General features: G+C 42.2%; 1 protein-coding gene across 3 annotated transcripts in view; it reads right to left on the bottom strand.

Annotated features, from left to right (window-relative positions):
• UBAP1 (ubiquitin associated protein 1) overlaps positions 1 to 26,272 on the bottom strand; it is a 38,029-nt gene extending 11,757 nt beyond the window's left edge. For 2 of the 3 annotated variants that reach the window (XM_072861017.1, XM_072861019.1), the window contains exons 1-3: positions 26,119 to 26,272; positions 6,618 to 6,658; positions 1,740 to 1,864 (exon numbers count right to left, since the gene is read on the bottom strand). In XM_072861017.1, coding sequence (XP_072717118.1) covers positions 1,740 to 1,864; positions 6,618 to 6,651 — 159 coding nt within the window. In that variant the 5' untranslated portion in view covers positions 6,652 to 6,658; positions 26,119 to 26,272. Of the gene's footprint in view, positions 1 to 1,739; positions 1,865 to 6,617; positions 6,659 to 25,109; positions 25,197 to 26,118 lie in introns of those variants that run through there. The other variant, XM_072861018.1, reaches the window with a different exon arrangement.
• Positions 26,273 to 27,216: the final 944 nt, after the last annotated feature.

Raw genomic sequence — 27,216 nt, 5'->3', positions numbered from 1 at the left:
CAGCTGGCTGAACATGAGCCAGCAGTGTGCCCAGGTGGCCAAGAAGGCCAAGAGCATCCTGGCCTGTATCAGGAATAGCGTAGCCAGCAGGACTAGGGAAGTGATCGTGCCCCTGTACTCGGCACTGGTGAGGCCGCACCCTGAATACTGTATTCAGTTTTGGGCCCCTCACTACAAGAGAGACATTGAGGGGCTGGAGCGTGTCCAGAGAAGGGCAACGAAGCTGGTGAAGGGTCTGGAGAACAAGTCTTATGAGAAGCAGCTGAGGGAACTGGGAGCCTGGAGAAAAGGAGGGTGAGGGAAGACCTTATCACTCTCTACAGCTACCTGAAAGGAGGTTGTAGAGAGGTGGGTGTTGGTCTCTTCTCCCAAGTAACTAGTGATGGGACGAAAGGAAGTGGCCTCAAGTTGTGTCAGGAGAGGTTTAGATGGGATATGAGGAAAAATGTCTTTACTGAAAGGGTTGTCAAGCATTGGAACAGGCTGCCCAGAGAGGTGGTGGAGTCACCATCCCTGGAGGAGTTCAAAAAACATGTAGATGTGGCACTTCGGGACATGGTTTAGTAGGCATGGAGGTGTTGGGTTGACAGTTGGACTAGATGATCCTAGAGGTCTTTTCCAACCTTAATGATTCTATGATTCTATACATTGTCACATCACATTATGCATGGCGTCGCAGTCCAATTGGGCATACTGTACTTGAGCCTCAGCTTGGCAGGACAATGGAGACATAGCACAATGAAGCCAGCAAGAGGACATTAGAGTCTCCTTTCTCTCTCCCACACCAGCTCAGCTGGGTGGAGATATGTGCGTTAGGACAATCAGGTAATCATTTAATGGTTAGAATGAAAAAGCCATGATGTAGGGTAACAGGGAAATACACAGGGCAGGGGGGCAAAAAAAGGGACCAAAAAAGGGACCAAAAAAGGGACCAAAAAAGGGACCAAAAAAGGGACCAAAAAAGGGACCAAACCATCTACAGCAATCTGTCACAGCTGACGTGAAAAAAAATCATCAATTTGGACTGTCCAAGGAAAATCATGGATCCAAATGAGAAAACATAGCTGAATTAGATTTCCTGTATCACAACCTGCATTTGGAGATTCAATTTGCAACAGTTATGCTACAGCAATTGATTTTATGCTACCAAGAGTTTATGGTAACAGAGACATGCTCCTCAAAGACCGGGAAGCCATGCATACCAACCTGTAATCTGTTTACCCCACAGCTGGAAAAGAATTCCCACTCAGAACTGCACAGAAAACAAGAACTGCAAATTTATTTCTTCATCCCACTATCATGAGAACCCATAAAATATGGTCATAGAAACACTTGTTACCCTCAAACAAGATTCTGCAAGTATGCCAGACATGGGTGTATCAGTTTTTACCATTTTTCCTCTTAAAAATGCTACTCAAATTTAGTCAGGGTAACATTTAGATCTGTAACTATTACACAAAAGCACTGTGCTCTTTTGAAGTAGATACACTAAAATAAATGCTATTAGGCTTTTTAAAGTGATAAGCTGTGCAAAAAGTTTCTACTTATATTTTTCTCTTTCTATACATTCTAACAGATGATCTGCAACTACTGCCTAGCATACCAAATGACACTACAGGACGGACTAGACTAACATTTGAACACATGCGCAACCTCTGACTACTTGCAATTTACGGCACCATATGTTGGGGGCCAGAGGTGAGGGGGAAGAGAGCAGAAAGGCAAAATGCATCACTTACCTGGGCTTCTCTGACAAGCTGAGAAGAATCAGGCAGGCAGAAACCAATGGGTAATCCAACCTTCGCTGGGGTTTTGAATTTGTCTCCTATCTTAAACGGGACATCATCAAGATAACTGAAAGGCCCTAAGATCAAGAGCAGAAATTGTATCAAAAAAACCCTTACGAGCTTAATGCATTCAATTAAGACTCACATTTCTGCATTTGGGAGCTATTTTATATCTGCTGCCCCAACTACATCAGGTGACTCAATACAAAGGAAGTTGCTTGACCAGGAGCACATTGAACCTGTTTGGACTTCATTGCCTCAGTTTTGGCTTTGTGGGGTTTTTTTGGTTTTTGTCTTTGTTTTTATAGTCCTAGCCCATAACTATTAAAAAAAAAACCCCACAAACCCACAACATAACAATCCAACAACTGAACAGATTTTGAAGTCAATATACCCAACATCTTAGCTTCTCTTGTGACAAGACTATGCCTACACAACTGGAAGCTGAAGCTCTCCTGAACGCTGTATTCTGTTATGTCTCTATAAAAAGATCCATCATTTTTTGTCATATTCAAAACAGGCTTTAAAATGACCCAGCTTTAGAGCAGCTAAGACAAGCTAAAAATCAGGTTTTGGCAACACACAGGAAGTAACATTTGGACAGAAGTGGTCACAGGGGCAAAGCAGCCCGAAGTCTAGACACTCCACTTGAACCAAAACACAGTGAAATAGCTCAAGACTATTTAGCATAACAATTCTGATTTTTGAAACAAGACAATCTAACTTCATCAGCTGTCTGATTTGTGATCACTCCAGTGAGAGGCCTCTGACTTATTTCATGGTCCTCCATCTGTCCTTTATATCTATCACTTACACATAGTATTTAAAAAGTGTTTTAGGATGAACCTCTTGAGGCATCCTGCAAACTCTTGAGGCAGAATCACTTAGAGCTCAACCACCTCCAAGAAGCCAGGTTTGTTTTCCCTGAGCTGCTGTGAAGAAGTATTAGAAAACCGACAATATAAATTGCACTCCGTTTCTCGATTAACTGAAAGGGGTCTCTTGGATCACTAGTCTAAGCTTTTGGAATTACAGGCAAGGTTTCTGGGTGTGTATAACAATCTGAAGTGTTCCTCTAGCACTCATTTGTAACTTCGCTTTGAGTGTTGCAGATCCAAAAAGACATTAGTAGCAACATCTAAGATGGTGTTCAGTGACTAACCTTTTGCTCAGTGAGCTGTGACTTGCCATTTTTATCTGACCCATTTTCATACTCAGATGACAGTTTAAGTACTGTTTGTGTTCTTTCACTGCTGACTCATCTACAACAAGGCAGCCACAGGCTCCAAAAGGAGGAGCAGCTTTCAAAAACAGGAACATCCTGTTAATTTGGAATTAAATGTTTATGTGCTGCCATCACTTGAGCTCTCATACTATGCACCACACTAGCTGGTCCCAGAGTCCTGTTAGGACACAGGTGGTATTTCCTCTAACTTTGAAACTGATCAGGCTGAATAACCTACATGCCACCGGCACACCAGGACGAAAAAATGCTGCAGGCAGAATATAATAGTATTTTCACTGATTCTTACTGAGAAGCACACATTCAAGCATTACACAGATGGCACCTCGCTGGCCATCAACACCACTATTCACAGCATGGCATCCAAATTGTATTTGACCTGGCAATTTGAGAACCTAGACATGCCAAACTGTTTGCTTATGCAGAAATAGCACCTATGGCAGCCTTTGCACCATGAGTGGTAAATCACGGTCAGGTTGGAGACAACCAGATCTCCCAACTGCTCAGAGGCTGGTGTGACTGCTGCTACTACATCCTGCTTAGTCCCACTGGCACAAGTCCTGCTCTAAGCAGGATGATCCAAGCGAAGCAGGATTACCTCTCTGCACCGATCTCACAGCTCAAATTGCTCAGTGTGCAAATACTTGTCGTACTAGACCTGTTGACACAGTAAGTGGTAGACACCTCCCCTTGCACAGCTGCCGACTTTGCCCGAAATAGATACTAACCACAGAGGGTACAAGCACACACTGTGGTATTTATATACCAACACTCTTTGTTTTGGTGCAGTAAAAAAAAAAAACCCTGAAACACACCTAGACTAGACAGGCTGCACTGACAGCTGCCAGTTTAACCTAGCAGCTAGATTAAGGAATAAAAACCTTCTAGTTTCTTCCCCGTATACTGATTTTTTTTTTTTTTAGTAACGACCACCACTATAACCTCATCTTGAATACAACTCTGCTACAAAACCTGCAAGCACACGTTAGGAAACACACCAAGTGTTTTAGGACATTTGATGGTAAAAAGTCTTTCTGAGACAAAACGCTGATTCACATAGTATTCACTTTATTCCAGCCCAATCAGAACAGTACTAGTCAAGTAAAGTTAAAATCTTTATCCAGATCCAGAAAGCCAAGAACTCTTTTCTTTCTGTAAATGGATGAACCTTCTGCCTGAACACACTGATGGGTAAGGGTGCAAATTGTTTTAAAGGGCAAATCCTAAAGCAGTAAGCAAAACCTAGATATAGAAAGTAGCATGCAAACCAATGTTTCAATAGTCACGCATTCAAGCCATTAAAGGTTTTTTTGAACTCTTATTTAATATTGCTGTTAGCCACTTCATCCTTTTAGGAGTTAAAAGCATATTGAGGAATTTCTGAGAATAGCCCTGGCAAAACTGTACCTCTTAGTCTGATCTCTGACACTGCGCACTATATGATATTTCTGGCCCAAGGAACTACTACAAGAGTAAGATTTCTCTCTGCTTTAGTGTAAGGCAGAAATCACTGGCCAACTCATAGAATTGTCCTCCAGTTTGGTAGCAAAATGGAAACATTTCAGATAAAAACAGTTACCAATTATGAATGGGGAACAGTTTTGACACCAAGTGGAACTTAGTTTTTGTGGTCACACAAACCACACTTACGTAATTTTCAGAAATTGGAGTTAAAAGCTTCCAAGTTGCGTAGTGACAATGACAATACAACAGGAATATTAACATACTGTACTTGGTATAACCCATGCTTTTTGTGCAAGAGCTGCATTTCTAGATGCCACTAATGACTAGAACTTAAGCTTGAACTTCCAATTATTCAAATGATGTGAGAGCATTTGAAGTTACATGCTTAGGCATAGTTATAGGTGTATGCTAGGAATACCCTTCAAGGAAAAGGATTCCTTTCTCTTCACCCATACCTTATGTTCCCATCTTTATCTCCATCTGAATGTGGTCCTGAGCAACCTGCTCTAGGTGGCTGTCCTTGAGCAGGGGGTTTGGACATGATGATCTCCAGAGGTCCCTTTCAACCTCAACCATTCTGTGATTCAACAACAGTCCTCCAACCTCTAATAAGCAGCTCAACAGTAAGTACAAGAGATGCATCAACTATGTCAACCTATTTCATCAGCCTGCCAGAGATATTGAGCTGAAGGTAGCTGTTGGGCTAGATGCTTTACAGTAAGCCAAAATTCACTTAGTGGGATTAATTCTTAACAACCCTGGAGAAGACTGCAACAATTGCCCCGCTGACTTCTTAAGACATAATAAGCCAAGGAAATTGCTCCAGCACTCAGAAACAGTACTGCGACAGTGTCGCTGGTGTCATTAGAAACAGAGGGTACACAAAAGGGTAGGCAAGTTAACCAGCCAGCTTACAGCACCATTTGTTTTGATTTGATTTTGATTTTGAAGCCAGGAGCATGGTCCACCACACCATACCGTTTTAAGAAATATTTAAGACACGTTGAGTTCTAGCTCCAAGCAGTGTCTTTGCTAGTCTGGTTTAGGAAGGGGAAGAGAGAAATAAAGACAGACTGAAAAGACAAGCAGTTTGGAGTGTTCACAGAGACGGTTCACAGACACAACAGCAACTGCTGAAGAGCTGGCAGCTATCTAATAAATAAATTGTCTTGCAGCAGGATCACTGGGCCACAAAGGAGACCATCTAAAAATTAAATTTTGATAGGCCATTTTTATTAATCCTTAACCATGTATTTAAGTGAGCATTTATTATTCTGTACTTCAACTTTACACTTGCAAGACTGAATAAAAAGCTCAAGGAAAAATTGAATTCCCCAGGACCCTCTTATCTGAAAGATTATCCAGGAAGATCAAGGCTGAGTTTCTAAAAGCAGAAGTTTCAATAGCATGAAAAATCATCATAGAAATTTCACATGAACCTCCCAGTACTGCCTTGAATGATTACTGATTTGAAGAAGCTACATTACGTACAACAAACTGAGCTTTAATGTTCCATAGAAATATTAATATTCTCAAATTACAGGCCATTTTCAAAAAGATAAGCACATTTACAGGCAAATAATTTTTATGACACCAATCATCTGCATGACACTACCCATCTCAAATGTAGAAGAAGATATTCTCTTCTTCACTTGCCTGCTGAACCAGATTAGTTCAATTTAGGAAAAAAAAAACTCACGGCTGAGCAAAAAGCAAGCATAGCTCAATGATATATTAAAAGCTTCACTTTCAATCCAACTTCTCATGTGACTTCCACAGAAAGAAGCTACAGATCTAGTGTCCACTTCAGCAAACATCAGATCAGTATCACAACTGCAGTTCCGCTTTGATTTTGAAGGGGCAAGTGGGGGAAGGGGAAGGCATTATTCCGCTGTGAAGGAGTAGGTAACAGTCACAGGTTGAATTTCAGTTTAACCAGAGAACAGGCACAGCATCAGCAAGCACCTATGCAAGAAAGAAGACAAGGCGCTCCATTCCTAACAAAAAAACTACTCAGAGGCTAGACAGATTAGTCTCTGTAGACTGTCTAGGCTGGGACATTAGTCAGCAGCAATAGTAGGATTCATTCTGTTGAAAAGACAAGGGTGCAAAATTTAACTTACCATGAGAGTCTGATCCCAACTTCTTAGAAGCCATTTAGAACCTGAAAAACATTTTAAAACAGCTTTAACAACTTTATACATGTAGGACAGCATTAAGTCTATGCAGTTCTACAGCATCTTATCTCTAGATTATGGAACACATCGCAGACACTTGCTGTTTATCCTGTTCCCAAGATAGATAAGCAAACTTATTTTATAGCCTTGAGAATTGACTGAGCAGAGAAATAACAGGCCAGGGTCTGACAACCTAAATGGCAAAATGAAGGAGAAAGAAAAAGAGACAGCCAAGAAGCAGCCAGGTTGATCAGGAAGGCAGAGTTCCAGATCACAGCACTCAGAGGCCGCTGTCCCAGCCCCATGGAGACCATCCTGCCTCCCTTGGGATTAAGAATAGCCCTTCCTACTGGAAATACCACACTGATCCTCTTCAGTTTAATCCCTGCTGCTCTAAAAAGGGATACTATCAATTGGGTATGCAGTCAGTTAGCCAGCGTGGCACTTGCCTAGACACACTGGGTAATGCACGCATAACAATACCGTTATACAATAAATGGTACCATTAGGAAGATCTTTTTGGATACACACAAGAAAACAATGCTAACAAGAGTCCTCATCCACTGCCTACAGAATTTTACTAACAACTTTTAAAATTTCGATGCAAATCCTACACAGCCAAGATGTTAAACACAGAAGTGCCTAGCCAGCTTTTAACACAGAGCAGGCCTGGCCTCAGAAAATGTTGTTTAAGATAAAATTAGCTGTCTGATTAGTTGTCAGCTAAAACCCTGCTCCAAGATGCTTATGGTGTGTTCAGTAACATAACTGGTTCTTTTGCTAGATTAGAAGTACATCACAAGATCTATCTCGAGTCACCACAGCATAATTCTTCAGATAACTGAATCTGTAAGTCCTCCTTTGACATTATGCATGACAAGGAATCAGAGTTGCCCTTTGTTTCTGAAGTCCTCCAGCTCATAGCCTGAAATACCCAACAGCCTTTCTTCAAAACATGAAGTTACCTGGTACACCCCCACCAGCAGCAGACAGCGCTCAAAGCACAACCTGGAGCAGATCTAACATTCACGCTCATCATTCCTCAATCGAGGTCTAACCCTTAGCCTCACTGTTTCCATTGCAGATCCCAACAGAAAATGTTAACTTAAAGGAAGGGCGTCATAAGGTGAGGACTGCACAGACAGCTTAGCTATTCCTCCTGGCAGCTGCTGGCATGACTGGGGTCAGGAAGAGCCAGTTTCAAGTACTTTAGGAAAGTACCTTTTGCTGTGCAAAGGTCCTTTTCAACATTATGTTGGAATCAACAGGCGAACCAAACCCTACTGGCTAACAGGAATTCAACACATGGCTATAACCAAAGCTGTACGAAGATGATTACCTGGGTGCAACCAGACTTCATGAAACACAGTGAGCAGATGTGAGGCTATGGGGAAGTGAGTCATGCTGGGCAACTCCAGGTGTTCCCTGTATATAAAAGCCGTGTGTCATTCTGCTCGATGTTTGTCAGGTTCTTCTCAGCACATCTCACCATCTCTCTCAACATAGGTATTACATCCCAAACTACTCCACTAAGACAGAGAATTGGTTTTGGCACTAGCTGGCAACTGCTTCTCAGAAGCAAACAAAACATTGACGCTTCAAAGGCATAAGAAAAAGGAGGTGAAACAGTGCCGAGCCTGCCATCTCAGGAAGGCTGTCAAGGGAAAAGCCACAAAACCACCTGGTACAGTTGCACGTCAACTTACTAGAGCTGAATGGGCTTTACCGGTCCCAGTGCTGCAGAGGAGGAGACTAGACTGCAGACTACAGCACATGAAATAGGCTGCACCCTTCAGACCCAGATCACACTGTCAGACAAGCTGCTACATTGCTAGTTTCTGTGTATGAGAGTAGCAATTAAGACGTCAGCTTGATTTGTTATTATTGAAAAAGCCAGGCCACATGTGAAATCATACAGCCTCCACATACCTCACCAGTCCTCTGTATGTCACCAGAGACTGTGACACACCGCCTGCAAGTATGTACTATGGCTGCCCATCATCTACCACTATTACAGCAGAGCTGAACTAGGGACAAGGCCTCTACACACTTCCTTTAATTTCTTCGAGTTCTTCTTTCTTCTAGTTACTATCTCAGACTGAAAAGCAAGTGCTCCTTTTCTACAGGATTTTAAAACTTCTGATGAGAGGAAGTAACCTCCTCGCTTTGGCAACTCAACTGAAAAGGAAGTTTGTTTTTTTTTTTTTTTCCCAACACAGCACCAGTTAGCTGCAGGCCCACAACAGTATTCTGTTGTTGCTGTCTACCTCATTCACCAGAAGCAGCTTACTCCAGACTGTACCAACATAAAGGACATTGAAAAGAAAATTCAAAGAGATCATTTTTAGAATAATTTATACCCCCTCTCCAGCAGGCGGTTGCAAGGACATACTGAGTTTGCCATCTCATACACTGATCTTAGTTAACTGAACACTAAGTTACCGTGACACTATCAATTTGCTCCAGGGACATTAGTAGCACTGCGTATGAATCCTGCAGAACCAAGGATGTGCACGTCTAACAACCAGGGAGTTTTGCAGTAGTATATCAATCTGGAGCTGCAGAAAGCCTTGGATGTGTCCTCAGAGTCAAAATACCTCACATAAGCAGTAAGTATCTTGTGTTTGCTGGCAACCCTGTAGTAAAATCTAGTGCAGACCAGGCACCTTTGTGCTAGTTTTGGCTGGGGTAGAGTTATTTTTCTTCACAGTAGCTAGTATGAGGCTATGTTTTGGATTTGTGCTGAAAACAGTGTTGATAACACAGGGATGTGTTAGTTTCTGCTGAGCAGTGCTTACACAGAGTCAAGGCCTTTTCTGCTCCTCACACCCCCCCCCAGCGAGGAGGCTGGGGGTGCACAAGGAGGTGGCAGGGGACACAGCTGGGACAGCTGACCCCAACTGACCAAAGGGCTATTCCATACCATATGGCGTCATGCTCAGCATAGAAAGCTGGGGGAAGAAGGAGGAAGGGGGGGACGTTCAGAGCAATGGTGTTTGTCTTCCCAAGTAACTGTTACACATGATGGAGCCCAGCTTTCCTGGAGATGGCTGAACACCTGCCTGCTGATGGGAAGGAGTGAATGCATTCCTTGTTTTGCTTTGCTTGCATGTGCAGCTTTTGCTTTCCCTATTAAACTGTTTTTATCTCAACTCACAAGTTTTCTCACTTTTACTCTTCTGATTCTCTCCCCCATCCCACTGTGGGGGAGTGAGCGAGCAGCTGTGTGGTGCTTAGTTGCTGGCTGGGGTTAAACCATGACACACCTGCATTAACTTCAAGGTGCAGTGGGAAAAATTATTCCTCTGCCATATGCAATACCTTATTTTAACTACAGAACTAGCTAAGGCACATCAGCAGCAAGCTAATAATGAAGTGGACCATTTCCAGAGAGACAGTCACACTTTAGATTCAGGTAGCATTTGAGTTTATATCATACCAGCTCTTGCTGATGCACTGTGAGCATGCACTTAAGATACCATTACTGCAGAAGGCACTGTCAGCAAACAGAAGAATTGTGAAGCACTGCACACAGTAACACTAGAACAGGCTGCCAGCCACAGTTAGTCACCTCCTTTCCAAAGAGGGTTTAATTAAAATAGTGTCTTGTGAGTAATCAGATTTCATAGGCCATCCAGGGACCACTGTTACAAGGATCTTGCCATCACCCTGTCCTACTGGCTGGAAAAAAAGTATTTGCAGCCAGTTAGGTTACTGATGTTGCTACTATGCTTCTGGGCATTATCTGAACTGTACTTGCTTAGTCAAAGCCGTTACACTGTGCAGTAAAGGTTTGCTTACCTTTGTTACCGCTCTTTTAGAAATTTAGAGGACTTACTCCCAAAGCCTTACTCCAAACCAGCTAATGGACAACTGCATCCCTACCACTGTTGCCTTTGATCTCCAGACTCCAGAACAGGATGCTGAAGGGTATCTGTGGGAACAGTGCATGGGGGCACAAATTTTGGTCAGATGCTTTACTGCACATTTTAAATTGACAAAGAACATACCCTATACCGCATGTAAACTTTTTCAACACCTTTCCCGGGCTAGGGAAACAAGTGAGTTGCATAGTACTACAAAGTTTTCTTACAGCCACCTACAAGCTCTCTTCTATAAATGCCAACTTCCTTAGCCCCATTCCCTCATTCTTGGTTCTGGCTAACACTCTGAAGAGAAGATCAGGGCTACACGTGCCTAAAAGTCATAAGCAACTTCAAGGTCAGCAGCCACTGAAGCAACCTGATGTGAGCTCTTCCCTTCCTGTCTGTATGTTCATTTTTCACCTAGTAACACTGAGACAATAGGGCAACATTCTTAAAACCAGCCAGCCAGAGGAACACGGTATAGCAGAGCCCAGGATGAGGGCAGAGGACCTCAAGAGTGATGACAGAAGGGGATGGGGGGACAGGGAGACAACCACAACAACAAAAAAAACAATACAAAGATGCAGAAACAGAGAAGTGAGAAGACAAAACTGCTGACAGAAGCAACTGGCACAAAGAGAGAGATGACAAGCTGGAAAGGCCTGAAGGAACAGCATAGAGATGACCAAGACAGTCCATCTGGCACGTCACCACTTAAACCTGAATTAGTACTTAGCTGTGCTGCCAGACAACAAGGAGAATGCACAGAGGCGTAACTTGGTGCAGTCAAGCAACACCAAAGGGACAATGTCATCAACAGATGAGAAAAAAAAATTACTACCAAGAGTGACTTATAGGGAGCTGCTAGGAAGTTGGGGTGTTTTTTAACTACCATTTCCATGTTCCTTCTATCAGTGTTTTCCCTGAAGTTTATATCTACATTCCTTTTCTTCTGAAAGAGCCCTGACTGGTCAAGTTGGAAGCATCCTGCCAGTAATGGTACCTGGAACAGCCTTCTCAGAGATAACTCACGCCAATTTAACTATTTGTCAAGAAAAACGAGTCTCTTGTTCCTATATACGTCATTTTCGTGTACAAGTATATCTAGATTCCAGACCACATGAATTCTCTGAAGTAACTCCCACCTAAGATTCAGCTAAATGAGAAATATACTTATTATCAGTTAGAGGAAACCAAAATACCTTAAGTTATCAACCATAATCAAATCAGCACATCTATGATTTTCAGAGAAGAGAGGCCTGATCTTGCAACTTCCATTTTGCCTGCTAATACACAGTGTGTAGTCCAAGTACACAGAACTGAGGATGCATCCATTCACTCTGAAAACCACAAAAAGACAAAAAACTTCAAAAGAAAATACATTTTTTCTCCCTATATTACATTCATGAACTACTACTGATTTTACACTGAGAAACAGTGAAAAGCAGTTTGATTCAAGTGATTGATTTCTAATATATCACAGGTATTCCAGATTCAGACAGTAGTTTAAGTTTTCACTGTAACTACTTGTTTCAGTGCAAGTGAAAGGCTATAACCAACATCAGGATTCTATATATAGCCTCATACAACAAAACCAGAAATAGACAGTGGCTGTTCCTAAGATAAAACAAAAGTTAAGATTTTTATATCAAAGCTTCCCACCTATGTAAGTGCTCAATCATTGCTATGCAATTGAGATCTCTTACGTAGACTGACAGTAAAAAGCTGATAACAGAAGTTTACTACAGTAGAAAACAGATTCCGGTTCCATTTACTGCAGTTTCCAAATAGATGACATTACCCCAAAATCTGTGGCAAATGCTTCTGCTTTGTACCTCTAACAGTTCTGCAAACAACAAGCACAGTCAGCTGCATGGAGGTACTCCCCTTCCATTAAGCACGATCATGTTGAGCCACTGATAATAGCTCTTTGGATAAAGTTGTTGTAAAACTAGATTTGATATGTTGCAACTGCATCCCCTGGGGAGGGAGGGAGGCAGGGAGAAAAAGCACCACTTTCACTAATGTTAACAGAAAAAAAAGTTTTAAGTATATCTACAGTAATTCCCTTTAAGTGCTGCTGCAATCCAGGAGATAAAGTACATTAAGGTTCTTGGTCTATTTTAAGATCAACAAGAACAAACCAGACCCTCCTTGAAGCAAATATAGGTAAGGAGTTTCTACTCAATTTTCAGTGGCCACTGGTTAAAACAAATCTAGTGACACGTCTTCATCTCATGGGATGTAAGTACAAGTGGTCACCCCACATTTAATTAAATGCAGAGTAGGGATGACACTGACAACAATGGGTGGAAGGAGGAAGGGATGAAATATTGCTGCTTCATACACATCCCATGGATCAACAATCCAAGCAACTGTGATGAGAGATCTACATTTTGAAGGACAGCTTATAACATCAAACTAATTTAGTTTGTTATTTCTGGTGCAATGATTATGGGGCAGAGGGAAAGGAACCAATAAAATGGCACTTTTAAAAGCATTTCCAGAATATGCAAGTAGGAAGGACAGGGAAAAAAGAGCCCCTGAAGAGTAGGTCGGTAAGCAGATCACATTATTGCATTACGAGACAACGCTCTTTAGCAATGGCAGTAACACCCATTACGAGGCTTTACATGCAGATGTTGGATAGCATCTTCCTAGCAGCAACAAACATTAGGAGAAATTGATTCTTCAAATTGTGCCATTGCTTAGTGTGACATAGTGGGCAATTAGACCTTCTCCTTCAGTACACATCAATTGACATGAAGTTAAAGCAGAAGACAGCTCTTCCACATGCTCTCAGAGAAGCACGGCATCTCTTGCTCTGTTGTTCCGTATGGATTCATTGCATTAATATTAGACACCCCTAGTTACACAGCTATCCTCATGTCATGTCCCACTTCGTTCATTAAAGACACTACATTTGTTAAAAGCACATAATATTTGAGCTGGTTAAGGATTTAAGGCTCTTAACTGATAACAGACAGCTCTATTCCTCCTTTAAGATGCTGACTGTGTATTCGGGACATAAGGTAATTTGCCATATATTTCACACAGAAATAAGGGAAAACCCTACAATGGCTGAGGAAATGCAGTACACTAATGCACCAGTTTTTCAATCACTGAATCACTTATCAGCCATACAAGTTTCCAATGAAGTTGAAGCTTATACACCACACAAGACCCTAGAACTACAAGTTTCACAGGCAAGACTATAAGAAAACTGAAAATTATTTACAGTCAGCCTTGTGGTCAAGGCTGATCAGTGCAAGCTTTTCCTTTGGCCAGAGACTGACGTGCCAAACAAGAATATTGAAGATGTACCTATTCTAAATTCACATTTAACTGTTGCAGCAAATGGATGACCTTTTGAAATGGACTCTATCCAAAAAAAGAGAGTCCTGTCACAAAAGAAAACCATCTGCAACTAGCATCTAAGGCTGGCCTGACTTCCAAGCTCAGCAAACAAAGGGATAGCCCAGGTTCTGTCAAGTCTGAGAGCAGATGTGGATTTTAGAGTGTAGTTCCTGCTAGTGATTGTTACCCAAGTTATTTAAAGATCATCTAAACAGAAAACCAGAGGGGAAAAAAAAAAATATGGGTTTACATCTTTTTTTTTTTGCCTCTTGAGATCAGATTCACTAATCTAGAAGCTACATCACCAAGAAAAGGGTGGTAAACTAGAAATAGAAGGACCATCTTCCCCTCCTTGAGATACAACAGAAGCAAGACTGACATTTGTATGTAAACCATAGCAGAAAATATAAATATGCTGTGCAACTCTTACATTCTAGGAAAAAAGTGAGAAAAGATGATCCAGCACTCATACCACCAATGAGGGCTACAATAATCTCACAATGCAGTAATGAAACATGTCCCAAATTTTATAAGAGCACCTGCATTTAAGTACTATCTTCCTATATCTAAAGTTCAGATAGCAAGTACCTACCACTTCTGAGAGCTTAGAATAGTGAGATGGAAAGAATCTAGTAACTATTAATACATTTAGCTACTTCAGCTTAATTAGCACAAGACTTCATACTACTACGAACGAGTCAAATCTTTAACAGTAATCTTAGCACTAGCCAGGGCCAGGTATGTGCATTAACTTTTCTAGTTAATCCTAGCACTTTAGAAGAAAGCTAATATTTCAATACAACTCTTCTCGAATGAGAGACACTGCTAGCTAAAGTTGCTAGCTTCAACAACAGAATAGCCCACTTATTCTGTTCTTTTAGTAAAGATGTATGAAAAAACAGTGGAATATCCAGCACATTTAAAATGTATGTCTGGAACCCAGAGCAGCATAAGTAATTAAAATGCTGCTCTATTTGGTGCAGTGATACTTCAATATGCAACAAGCTGACTCTGAAGTACTTGGATATTATTAATACTTCAGACTTGTCCCAGTTATGAATGAGGACAGCTAGACAAACATTCCCAAAATGCTGCCAACATAACAAAGTAAAACAGCTTTTGCCATTAATCAGAACACCCCCCCATTTAATCCAAAAATAACAGAATCTGTGCAGTTTCAAGCTTTTTCTTTTTATGCTCTTTGACCAAGAGATGTGTACAGACAGCTGATCTTGTATTATCCAGAAACAAATTCAACTCTGTTGGCAATACCAGGATCTACTCCCAATACTGACACAAGAACTCAAGTTATTTTATTGCAGAAAGCAATTTGTATTCTTTTGATAAATAGTAATTAACTGGATTTTAATGCATTTAAACACACTACAGCAATTAATGACTCTACGTAAAAAAAAAACATTCCAAAGAAAGTTATACAACTGTCACCTTTTCCCTGTTAAAGCTGAGAAGAGAAATGGTACTATTTATTGATAGTTATGGTTTTGGTTAGAAATTTGGTGAAATATGAATGCTTATGGAATTACTTTAACAAAGCAGACAACATCTAGCAAGAAATCAAGTTGGACAAAAGTTTTAAAATGGAAAAATAAAATCTGCCAGCAGGTCAGACACCACTTGCCATTTCATACATTTGAACTCAGCCAGAATACATCTACTGCACTTGTACAAGAACAATGGGACCAGTGTTAGACTACTATAGATTCATCAATTTTTCCTCTTACACTAGGGTCACATGTGGTACCCACTCTCAGCACACATTTAATATTTTCCCAGCAAACAGTATGGTACTAACAGAAAACACAGCCTGTTAATTTAACTATTCCACCCACAAACAACTCTACCTGCCCTGCAGCAAGCAGGCTAAAAACTTGAACTTGGCATGGGAGTCAGTGCTTCAAATCCTGATTGTACCCTCAGTCCAAGCAGTTTAAATACACATAAGGCCACCAACAGCCTTCTCCCACTCCCTGCAGGATCTCTCCCATAGTGTGATTAAAACTGCTGAACTTTTACAGCCATCTGATGTCTCTGTTTTCCACTTACATTCCTCCTTTCTCTCAATTAAGAGAGTCACATTCTGAGAATGCAAGTTCCCTGCAAATTCACTTAATTTAGAACCCAAATGGAATTGTCTGGGTTGGAAGGGACCTTCAAAGATCATCTGGTCCAACCCCCTGCCACAGGCAGGGACATCTTTCACTAGATCAGGTTGCTCCAAGTCCCATCCAACCTGGCTTTGAACACTTCCAAAGATGGGGCATCCAGAACTTCTCTGGGCAACGCCGGTGTCTCACCACCCTCACTCTAAAAAAATTTCTTCCTGATGTCCAATCTAAATCTACCCTCTTTCAGTTTTACCTCTCAGCGTTGCCTGTTTTCCAGGAAACACCCCTATTCACTGTAAGTTACTCTTTCACCACATAAACACTTTGAGACACATGAGAACAGAAGTTCTAAAAACTTCCTACTACTGAAGCACCTAAGAGCTGATCACAGCATACCTGGAAAGTGCGTTTACCAAAACACTTTTCTGTGAAGTGACAACACAAAATTCACACCATCTCAAACCTTCCTGATTTTCAAAACATACCTCATACACTTGGTTTGCCTTTGCCTTGACAGCGCTAATGTGAGAAATGTGAATTCCACCTTAAGTGCTACAGATGTGATGTTCTGCACACACTTACTTGACATTTTTGTTTGTTTGTTTTTATGCATCTTCTTCCACCCATCAACGTGCCACTGGTACAGTTTCAGCTTTCGATGGTAGCTCATTTTGTCCTCAATTCACATGTCACTCCTACTAAGCGAACAGGTATCTGTCTTCATCTAACCCTTCTTACCAAGATTGAGACAAGAAAATAAGCATATACCAAAATACACGTCTGAAAAGATCCCAGGTTTTGCTGCACTGAAGGATAAAACTAACAGACAAGGAAAAAAGCCCCTCACGACTGTTCAAGGTGAACACTCACTGCAGCTGTTTTCACAAGTTCACTGAGCTGAGGTCTCAGCAAGGACACACTCCTTCCCAGACTAACTCAACAGAACAAGAGAATCAAATAGAAATAGAAAAAAGTAAATCAAGCAAATAAAAATATGGTCCCATTGCAGTAATGCCTAAATAAGAACCAATCTTGTTTCATCACCAGATAAAGTATCAGTTAAGCCTGTTTTCATGTTTTTCCACCCACTCCAAACAGGACTGAATGACTGCATGAAAAAGATGACCTAATGGGAAATACTACCAGTAGTCAACATCAAATTAAATTCCAGTACCAGAAGCCATATTTAAATAAGCAAGTTCCACTTGTTTTAATTAAATGTGGAACTGGTGCATAATGGAGCATAAAGAGCAGGAAACAGTTTTAAAGTGAATACTTACACGTTAATGATTTCTTGAAAAGGCTTGTTAACTTTAGGAAAGACCAGAACTGGTAGCAAAGATTAAGTCCTGCTCTTTAAAAACACGCAGGAACAGAAGTATCATTACCAGCTATCAAAAAAAAAAAAAATACTCTGACATATGAAAACAGCAGCAGACACCTGAACAGGCTCAGCAAACTGGTGGTACCCACACCGAGTACACTTCTGGAATTTAATTCATTGGGAACACAGGAAGTTAAGTTGTCTTGAGCAAGCTTGTCTAGTGTAGAAAAGTAGGAATTTATCTTTGAGCAGAGAAGTCAAACTGAGGTTGCCCTGAGCTACAGTGGATATATTACAAAAACAGAATATAAGTAAATGAGCTGCTTGCTGTGTTGAATATTAGAAAATTTCAGTGGTCTACACCACCTGAAGGCAGCACACTCCAGTCCGGAGCAGAAACATCTTCTTTGCCATCTCTTGATTTTGCACTTCTCAAACAGCAAAGGCCCCTCTATTTAGGACTGCTTAAATAGAAATATGGTTCAGCCTGTAGTCCAACAATAGACTGAAAAGTTCAAGAATGGAAGCCACAAGCAACAGGGAAAAAACAGAGTCAGTACATCTGTTAAACAAGGTTCATTCTATGTGTGCAACTGCCACAGCTGAGGTTACTAGCAGTGAAGATACACAAACAAGCAGACAATCCTCAGCCTCTGAGAAGGAAAGCAGAGCAACCACCCAATCCCCAAGACGTAACTTTCAAGGATGCTCCAGTTGCTACACTCACCTTTACATACTGCTTCAGAAAGCTTTGTCATATCACAGGTGTCACTCCTCCCTCCCTGCTATGCAGCAGTCACCAGCTACATTCAGACAAGATACTCAGTAGATTGTTAAGCATCATAAAATAATCTCTACACCCACCTACCTTAATTCCAATTGTTTCCATATAAAATGAGTTTCAAGATTTACATTTCCTCACTTAAAAAAAACTGAAAAGGTCTGCCTTCTCTATGTAAGACAACAATTCAATTTGCCCTCCCAGCATGGCAATCCTACACTTGTAGTTAATGTTTGGAGCAGATGAGTTTAAGGACTAGTGTAGACTGGAAGCCTGCACTTCACTACAAACACAGAACGATTTTTCTATCATGAATGTACAAAGCAAAATCCAGAAACTCACAAGGTACTGGGAGTGACAGACACACACAGAAATTACAAGCCTCCCAGTGATAACAGCATATGAAGACTGAACTAGAGTTTCATGCTCAAGTGGAATGGAAAAGAAACTATAGCCACAGAAAGACACTGCTTTCAGATGAAATCTAGAAGGCTACAGGATATTCATATGGCCAGGAACTGAACACCTTTACACATACTTCATTCATTCGTTACCTTTCCCCTGAGCGGAAAGTAGTTTTGCCAAAACTCCCTTATACACTCAGCACCACCTAGTTCTTGCATGAGACTTCAAAATAGCTGTCAAGGCACTTAACCAGTGCTAAAACTGTCCCTCTTTTGCAGGTGTGAGGAACAGGGCACAAAGCTGAAGCAGTTTGCCCACAGTCATCCAGCTCTGCCAGCAACAAAGCCAGAACAGAACTTGTATTTCCTGAATCCCAAATCCACAGCTACCCCAGGAATCTCACTGCATTCTCTCAAGTTTGGACCAATATCTTTGTTCCCCCAGTTTTGCCTATCAAATCACTCCTATTCAGCTTTTCATCTTACCATAAAAGCCTTAAGGATATTCTTCGGATTGGTAATGCAATTGGATTTAGTCCAAACTTTATTTCTAGGTTACTACTTCAAATGCATTTAAGCCTGCAATTTTGTTATACACTGTATGTCCAGTCTCGCTCAGTGGTATAAACTTTTTTCCTGCATATTAGAAATTTATTCGGCAGCTACAGTAATGAATGCAGCCCCTGAAACACTTAAAGCAATGAATAACTAAACAGAAACAGCTCATTTTATGTGCAAAAGCAGCCTTCAGAGACACATTAGCTTCGTTTCCTCAGGACATTTTGACAGATCTGACTCAGCTTCAGCAATCTAGCCCTACCTCTATTTTATAACTAGAGCAGAGTAGGTTGCTAGATGAGACTGCCCCATGACTATCCAACAGTCATACCCACAGCTTTTTCCTCTCCAAACATCTAACAGACTGGCAAGAATATGGGACTGCTAACAGTACAGAGATCTATCTCAGTGGACCATCATTACTGTGACAAAGCAGCAAGATATATATTTTTTTTCCAAAGAAGGAAAGTGGAAAGACTATAGGTGGACCATTCCTCAACTGAGATAGATTTTCTCCCGTAACCTGAGAATCAGTCCCAGCCTGCCTCTTTTACAACCCATGTTTGATTCAATCCAGCTTACTTAAACAAATAAATCCAGTGCTGCCTAACGATAGAACAGGAGCATCACATTTACATTCCTGCAGTAACAGCAAATTACAGGAGAACTACACCTTGAAGGTTTGTAATAAAATAGATACACAACTTTTCTCTTTCCCTTCACACTGGGAGAGAAGACCTTTAAATTACTCTGTAGAATCAATTTATCCAGAGTATAACTAGATGCCTGCACTAAATACTGGTGTATTTCAAGCGTTCATCTCCTTGGGAGAGGGGAGAGAAGGCAGAGAGGTAGAAGGCAGAACTTCTTCATCAGTCCAATATCATAACACATACAGAGCATTCCAAGAGACACGCAGACCTTCAGAGCTGCATACTACTTGCATATGCTGTATGGAAGCTCAGAGATGAAAAGGATGATATTACCATGTTGCACAAACAGATACGACAGCCTTTTTGTCAACCAAATGTGTATTTCTAGAGTCCATCCCCATCTCCAAAAGCAGCTTAGACCACCTAGCCATTCACGCCACATTCAACTTCTTCACCTTTGTCTACCTTCATTTATCTTGCATCTCATAATATGCTTGTGGATTCTTTAATCTGTATTTATTAAGGCCTTTCCAGTTGAAGATCTTAATGTAGAAGACATTACAGAACATAACAGTATTACACTTATGTCCACACTTGAATTTGCTAGCTTTCCCTTTGCATACAAATTAAGAAAAATTCAATAGTGTTAGTTAAAAGCAACAAGCTTTTTATCATCTTTACTTGCATTTTCTTTGCAAAGAAATTACATTACTAAGCACAGGCATTCAGTGATCTAGGAATACATAATGAGCTTTTTCCAGCTATCAAAAGATTTCCAGGTAAGTCAACAGAAACCATATATTAAACTCCCTTCTATGAACAAGAAGGAAGCCTGTAACTGCAGATATTTTAAAAACTGTCCCCTGCTAAGACACTAACCAGAATCTAGCAACTGTTCTTCCACAGACAGTTCACTGGCTTAAAGGAATTGCATTTTGCATTTGTGCAAGCACGATACTCTTTATCAGCTGTGGGAGTCCTGAAACACCTCTCCCCCTCTACCTCGCAAAGTCTCATAGTTCTTCAGATTAAAATGGTAACACAAATAGTTGGCTGGTTAAAATTTGATACAGAATCTTCTTACCCAAATATTTTCTGTAAATTATTCCTCAGAATAGCATCTATAAGCCAATACCACAAATAGTTATATGCTTAGTTGTAAAAGTAATTGCCAGTACAGAGCCCTGCCAGCCAACGACGACTGATAGAATTTCAGCTTGATTAATAACAAACCTAGGTTTATAAGGAGCTCACAAACCTCAAAGGCATGCAATATAGAAATCTGCCCCCCAAAATCTTTATAGTTCATTGCCCCCCTTGAGTGCAAAGTTATTTTATAGTACCTAATTTTTCTACCCATTTCTGTTTCCAAACCTCCAACTAACACCTGATTTAGGGGACACCTTCACTTACTCATTCCCTCTCTTCCCAATAAAGAACCTAAAGGTACTTCTGAAAAGCACAATAAAACCCCTTCTTTTTATACTGTTACAAACACAGCGAGCAAAATTAAACTCAATAATCTTTCAGCTTTTTCTACCAAGAAGTCAAATAGAATGGCAACAAACTGCTTGTGGTGACCTAATACTTAATTAAAATATTAAGAACACTTCTTTTCTCAGAGGGCATGCAGCATGAAGCTTTTCTATCCTTTCACCCCACACAATTTTATTCCAGATTATGAATGGTGGCTTTATTCATATGAAGTCCTTTCCCTACTACATGTGCCTCCTATATTTCTATTTGAAATTATTATATATCACTGTGCAACGACATCACATGATGGTATTAGTCATTAGGGTGGTACCCAGTGTGGCTTTGCTGTATCAGTAAAGGAAATATATATGCTTTAACAATTACTGCAAGAGTGTTTATAAACTAGGAATCTAGTTTTACTTTAGAGTTCAGAATTGATAAGGCAGATCAAGATGAACACAGAAGCACATATCTATGTCTAGATTAAGCACACTGCTAACACTTGACATAACACAACTGGTAATACACATACTTTTAGAAATCCAACCTCCCAAACTCAGGGAATAAATCTCACCAGTCACTTCAGTCACGGCGTCATCTGCTGCTAGCCTAGAGATGTCAAATGGTGCAAGCACAAACACATACATTAGGAAAGGGCTTAAATAAAATCTTTCACATAATCTAGTAGATAGTTATCATGAATGCTTATCTCCAGCAACACAGACCAGATTAACCAGGAGCTCACAACTCTTTCCTCTACTACTAGTTTCCATGATACTAACTACCAATAGTTTAGTAGCTTTAGTATATTCATACTCAGACCATCTTCCAGCTGAAGAACTGACTGCTTCTTGGACAGGACTCATGTTCTTCTGATTTCCCCACTTAAAATGTTACTCTGGTGTAAGAGTTTCTGCCGCAAAATGCAGCTGAGAAAACACAAGCTCAGAATTTCCATTTGAACTCAGTCAGTTAGTTAGAAACTAATACTACTAATGCAACATGGTATTTTGAACCAATCTACTTTCCCTTCTAGAAAAGAAGATTTAAACCTAAGTCAGAGCAAAGATATTCTGTTCCCCCTTCGATGTGCGTTTCAAGTACATTGCAAGCTTAAAGGATTCTGAAAAGACCTTGTAGCCTTTCATTGAGAGGAAAAAAAAACAAAAAACAAACAATCAAGTCCAGACATACAAGCTATTCTTTCAAAATTTCCCAACCAGAAGAAAGACAGTATGTCTTAACAGCTAAGAAAATGCCTTCCCCATGCAAGCAAGGATTTGGAATAAATCTGATCATTTAGGAGAGAGAAAGACCCCAATGCTCAGTTTTTCTTAGAGCTCAATATAAGACTACACTGACTGCAAAAGGTCATTAGGGACACAGAACATGAGCTTATTCAAACCAAGTCAGAGGGTCAAAGCATTAAGCAATGCACTTGCATACCACACAGGATTACCTACCTAAGTAGTTAACACAGAAAAACTGCGAGCTCAGGCTTGTATCGATCAACTGCAAGCCCAATGATTGATTGTAGAGTGGTACACACTGTAAGATCAATAGCATTGCCTTTTCCTGGTTATCAGAGCAAGCAGGCACAACACAGGGAAGAGAAACCAACCTTTGATACACCCTAGAAGGCCTACTTTTTCAAACAAGAAAGCTATTTATAATTTGTAAACAACCCTTCTTTGCCTTTTCTTCAGACAGTAGTTTTCAAAAACGTCTTCCAGAGTTTTCAGTTACAGCTCCACCAGACCTTGTTTACACTGATGTTGATCTGAATTGCACCGATCAATTTTAAAGAGATAGTAATGCCTTTAGGTAGAGAAGCTTGTAAAATTACAGCTGAAGGTCTGGAATTTATGACTGAAAAGACTAGGAGTGATTATGTTAGAAACAAAATGCCAGAGAAGGCTGGATAGAAGTTCTGTCTAATGAGTTCTGTCTGATAATCAATTTATCAAAATATTGAACCCAGCAGAACTGTAAAATACAGGAACAGACTGACATAAAAAACTTACGATATAGAGACTGGACATTGACAATGATGTTGAATGTCCTGAATTATCCATCCCTAAAGTCTGTGGAAGCAACAGGAAACCACAAGCTTACACAATTAAAAAGGAGGAGGAGGGGTAAGGACATGCTTTCTGTGGCATTATAGCACTTTTGCCACCAGCACCAGCCAAAACAGCTCTGGCTGCCAGTGTGACAGAGTTAGATGAGGTAGTCTGCCGGATTGGTCCAGAAACCTGACTCCTATTCTGTTAGCGATTTTTGTCTCTAGGATAGCAAGTACTGGGCACTGCAAAACAGCATGTGAACAATGGAGATGGAGCTCTTCCACGTGTTTTTGATGATTCTTCATCATTAAGATTTTTCTGTCCATCAATGTAAACTATAGAGTCTCCCAGCTGATCAGTATATTCTCTATACTGACGAGTATACTCTTAAAATATTCTAAAAATTGAAGTTCAAGTCATTAAAGAGAAACTAACATTTATTCATTCACTTGTTTTCTCTTTGAAGTTTCAGGTAGCTTTGCTTCAGCTTACACTTAACTTATGGAGTGTCTGTTCTTAGTAGAAGCAACTTCTTCCCTGACTCCTTTGTTCCACAGTGCACTCACAGGGGGGAAAAAAAAAAAAGAACTGTCAAACTTGCAGGCCAGATACAGCTGGTGAGACAAGAAAAGTGTAATCACTTTCAGTTTTGTTTCTGAGACTAAAACCACAAGCTCGCAAAAACTAAGTTTTCTCTCTACATGTTTTCTCTCTCCCTAACCTTAGAATTAAGGTTTTACCTACAAGGTTTAAGTCACCCAATTGCAATGGTGATCTAAAGCAACACTGCCACTTTTGAATCACAGTTCTGCATGTATAGAAAACTGAAGTCATTAAGTAGCAGTACTACCGTAGTGCTGCAACCTAACACCATGCTGCACGTGGCCTTGAATAAATAGGTCCAACACTGCTACCACATGTACCATCTCAGCCCCATTCCCTTCCTCATGGCTAATACACATAGCTCTGTGCTGTATGGAGAAAAGGAGAGGAAGCAGCCAAAACAGTTTTTTCCCTCTCCCCTGAAAAACGCTGTTGCAGAGGAGAGATGCCAAGTACGCAGGGACAGCCCCAGAAAGCCGGCAGCTGCAGGAGGGCCTGCACAGGGGCAGAACGTCCCATGCTCCAAGGATGATAAGGGAAAGAAGGTGAGGAAGAGGTCTGGCTAACTGCAGTACCGCCTATTCCTTTTTCCTTAACACCCTCGATCACAGTTGGAGTAAGATTCTCCTCACCAAGCTCCCACAAAAGCCTCTTAACAGAGGCTGTTAGATGCAGAGTGCCTCTATCAGTAGCACAGCCGCTGAAGTTACATCACCAGTCACAACTCAGTTGTTCCTTAATTTGGCAATACTCACTTGTCATTTAGGAATAGCATTTAGCACCTCAAAGTGCTTAAATTCGACATGAATACATTTTTACTGAATCCAGGATGGCAGCTGTATTAGTTGTCCAGCCAAGTGCCAGAGTCCACCTGCTTATCTCTATTCTAATGTGATAGTATAAACGTCGTAAGATTTCTGTAAGACTACTTTTTTTTGGCTTGTTTGGAGTTTTTAAATGATACGGGGAATAAAAACACTCGATAAGGGGATTACTCATTTCCATCTATTGTAATTTCTTTTACTAACTAAAAAAACAAAGCAATCCTAACTTTCCCTTTAAAATGATAGATTTTGAGCTATCAAAACTCAGGAAGACAATTCTTGAATTATACTAAATAGCTTCATAAAAGCGTTAAATGTTTTACCTCTAGTAAGCACTGAGCCAAACAGAACACAAGGCATTATCAGGAAGTTAGAAACTACAAAACTGAAGTATTCTTACACCAGTGTATACATCCATGGTTATGTCTGCATCTCAAATGCAGAGAAAGATGTGATCCTCTTCCCCATTCAAAAGCAGAACAGCTAACTGGAAAAGATCCAGAAATAGGTAATAAGCATAAACAGAGATATGAAAGGCTATGACCACCGAAGTGAACAAAACTTTGGTTCTTCAGCCTACAAGAAGACGCAACCAAAGAGTGAATACAGTAGAAATCTAAAGTCACAAGTGGCATAGTACACAAGATGAGTACTATGGTCTTCACAACACGAGATCCAGAAATAAACAAATTACCTGAAGGCACGTTTGACAAAAACACACATGCACTCCCCCCTCCCCCCCCACCAAACAAAAGCAGATGTTTCAGTTCTTCACAGAAGACTTCGTTACCATGGGGAAGAACTTACTTCCAAACATCACGGACACTAACCGTTTACTCAGATTTCAACAGCAATCAGCTCTGAGAAGGCAAATTCGTCATGGATTATTAAGCAGAAAGGTGCTCCCTTGACTCAGGCAGTCCCCGAAACTGCCGGAAAGCAGGGGAGCGTAGGGAAAAGAGCGTCTCCCTACCTCTGCTCCCCGGGTCCAGCCCAGGACAGAGCGCCAGGACTCCGTCCCTCTGAGCTGACTGTGCAGGTTCTCATCTCCATTAAATAGTACCTTCAAAAGCAGTAGCGAGACGCCGTGAAGGCAGAGCAGGGCCACATGCTAAGGCAGCACCCACAGGCTCGCTCCCCTCCACGCCCAGGGGAGCGGCCCCCCAACCTGCGAGCCCCCCCCGGGAGACGAGCGGCCCCGCCGCCGCCCCACCGGCACCTCACATCTGCTGAATCATGACGAGGCCGGCGAAGGTCCCTCGCCCCAGACGAGAAGAAGCGGCGGCGAAGTCTGGGCCGGGCGGCGGGGCGGAGAGCCCGCGGAGCGGCCGGCTGCGCCCCCCTGCCCAGGCCCCGCTACAAGGGGAACCAGCACCCCTCCCTCCTTCCCCTCACGGCCCGCTCGTTACCTGCGCGGCACCCGGCGGCCCCCGGCTGGCGGCTCCGGCTGCTCCTGCGGTCACTGCCCACCGCCCGCCCCTACGAAACCCGCACCGCGTCACCACCTCCAGCCCCGAGACCGGGCGACGCCATCTTGTCTACCTGCCCTCCGCCTCGCCTCCCCAGCGACGCGCTGGCGTCACGCCGCCAAGTCACCTGCCCCCGCCGGCCCAATCGGGAGGTGCTCACGGTGACGTCACCCCGGAGGGTAGCCCCGCCTTTTTCCGGGAGGGGCGGGACGGAGGGGGCCGCGGTGGCGGCCGGGCCCGTCCTCGGCTCCGGCTCCGGCCCCGGCCCCGGCCCCGGCCCCGTCCGGCGGCTTCTCCTGCCCCTCTGCTAGCTGGGCACAGCGACAGGCTCCCCTGGGGGCTGGGTGAGGGCGGCGAAGCCGGGCTCAGAGGCGGCATTTCAGCCCATACGCCTCAGCCCCTTCCCTCGGCGGCCGTGGCTGCCTCGACGCCTGCCTTCGTCCCCTCACGAGGAGCTGCGCTCCCGCCCGGCGCGGCTGAGGAGGCAGCCCCGCCGGGAAGCACCGGAGCACGGCGCTTACCCCCAAGAACAGCTTTGGCAGCGGGTTTTCAGCCTTTTGAGGGGCCCTTGGTCCAAAACGGAGGGGTTTTGTCCAAAACGCAGGTGGCAGTTGTGTGTGTGAGGGAGGGTGTGGAGAGGGGGATGGATTGTGGTAAATCACGGCTGGGAACGGCCAAACTAGAATTATCCCTTCGACTCTTTATCCTCGGGGGACGCTGGAAAGCCTGTGATGTTCTTCTGGGTTTTGGGGTTTTTTTTCCGTTTGGCTTTTCACAGCACCCTTGTCTTGACGGTGTGTTAGATGAAAACACAAAAAAACGGGCTAAAAGAAGTGCCTTCTTTACCAGGGCAACAGTATGTTCACCGATTTCATGTGACTGGAGGCACCAGAGGGCTGCAGGTGGTGGGGAGCTGGCTGCTGCTGCGGCCCACCTGCGCCTCGCACATCCCTCTCTTTGCTCCTCGTCCTTTTTCTTTTCTCTGCCACGTCGCTTGCAAAACGGCGGTGATGGGCTTTGGGTTACTTTTAATTTTTG

Source organism: Ciconia boyciana, chromosome 4 (genome assembly GCF_034638445.1).
Source record: "Ciconia boyciana chromosome 4, ASM3463844v1, whole genome shotgun sequence".
In the NCBI taxonomy this organism is placed as follows: Eukaryota; Metazoa; Chordata; class Aves; order Ciconiiformes; family Ciconiidae; genus Ciconia; species Ciconia boyciana.
The sequence above is the reverse complement of the archived record's forward strand: the minus strand, read 5'-3'. Positions and strand labels throughout refer to the sequence as shown.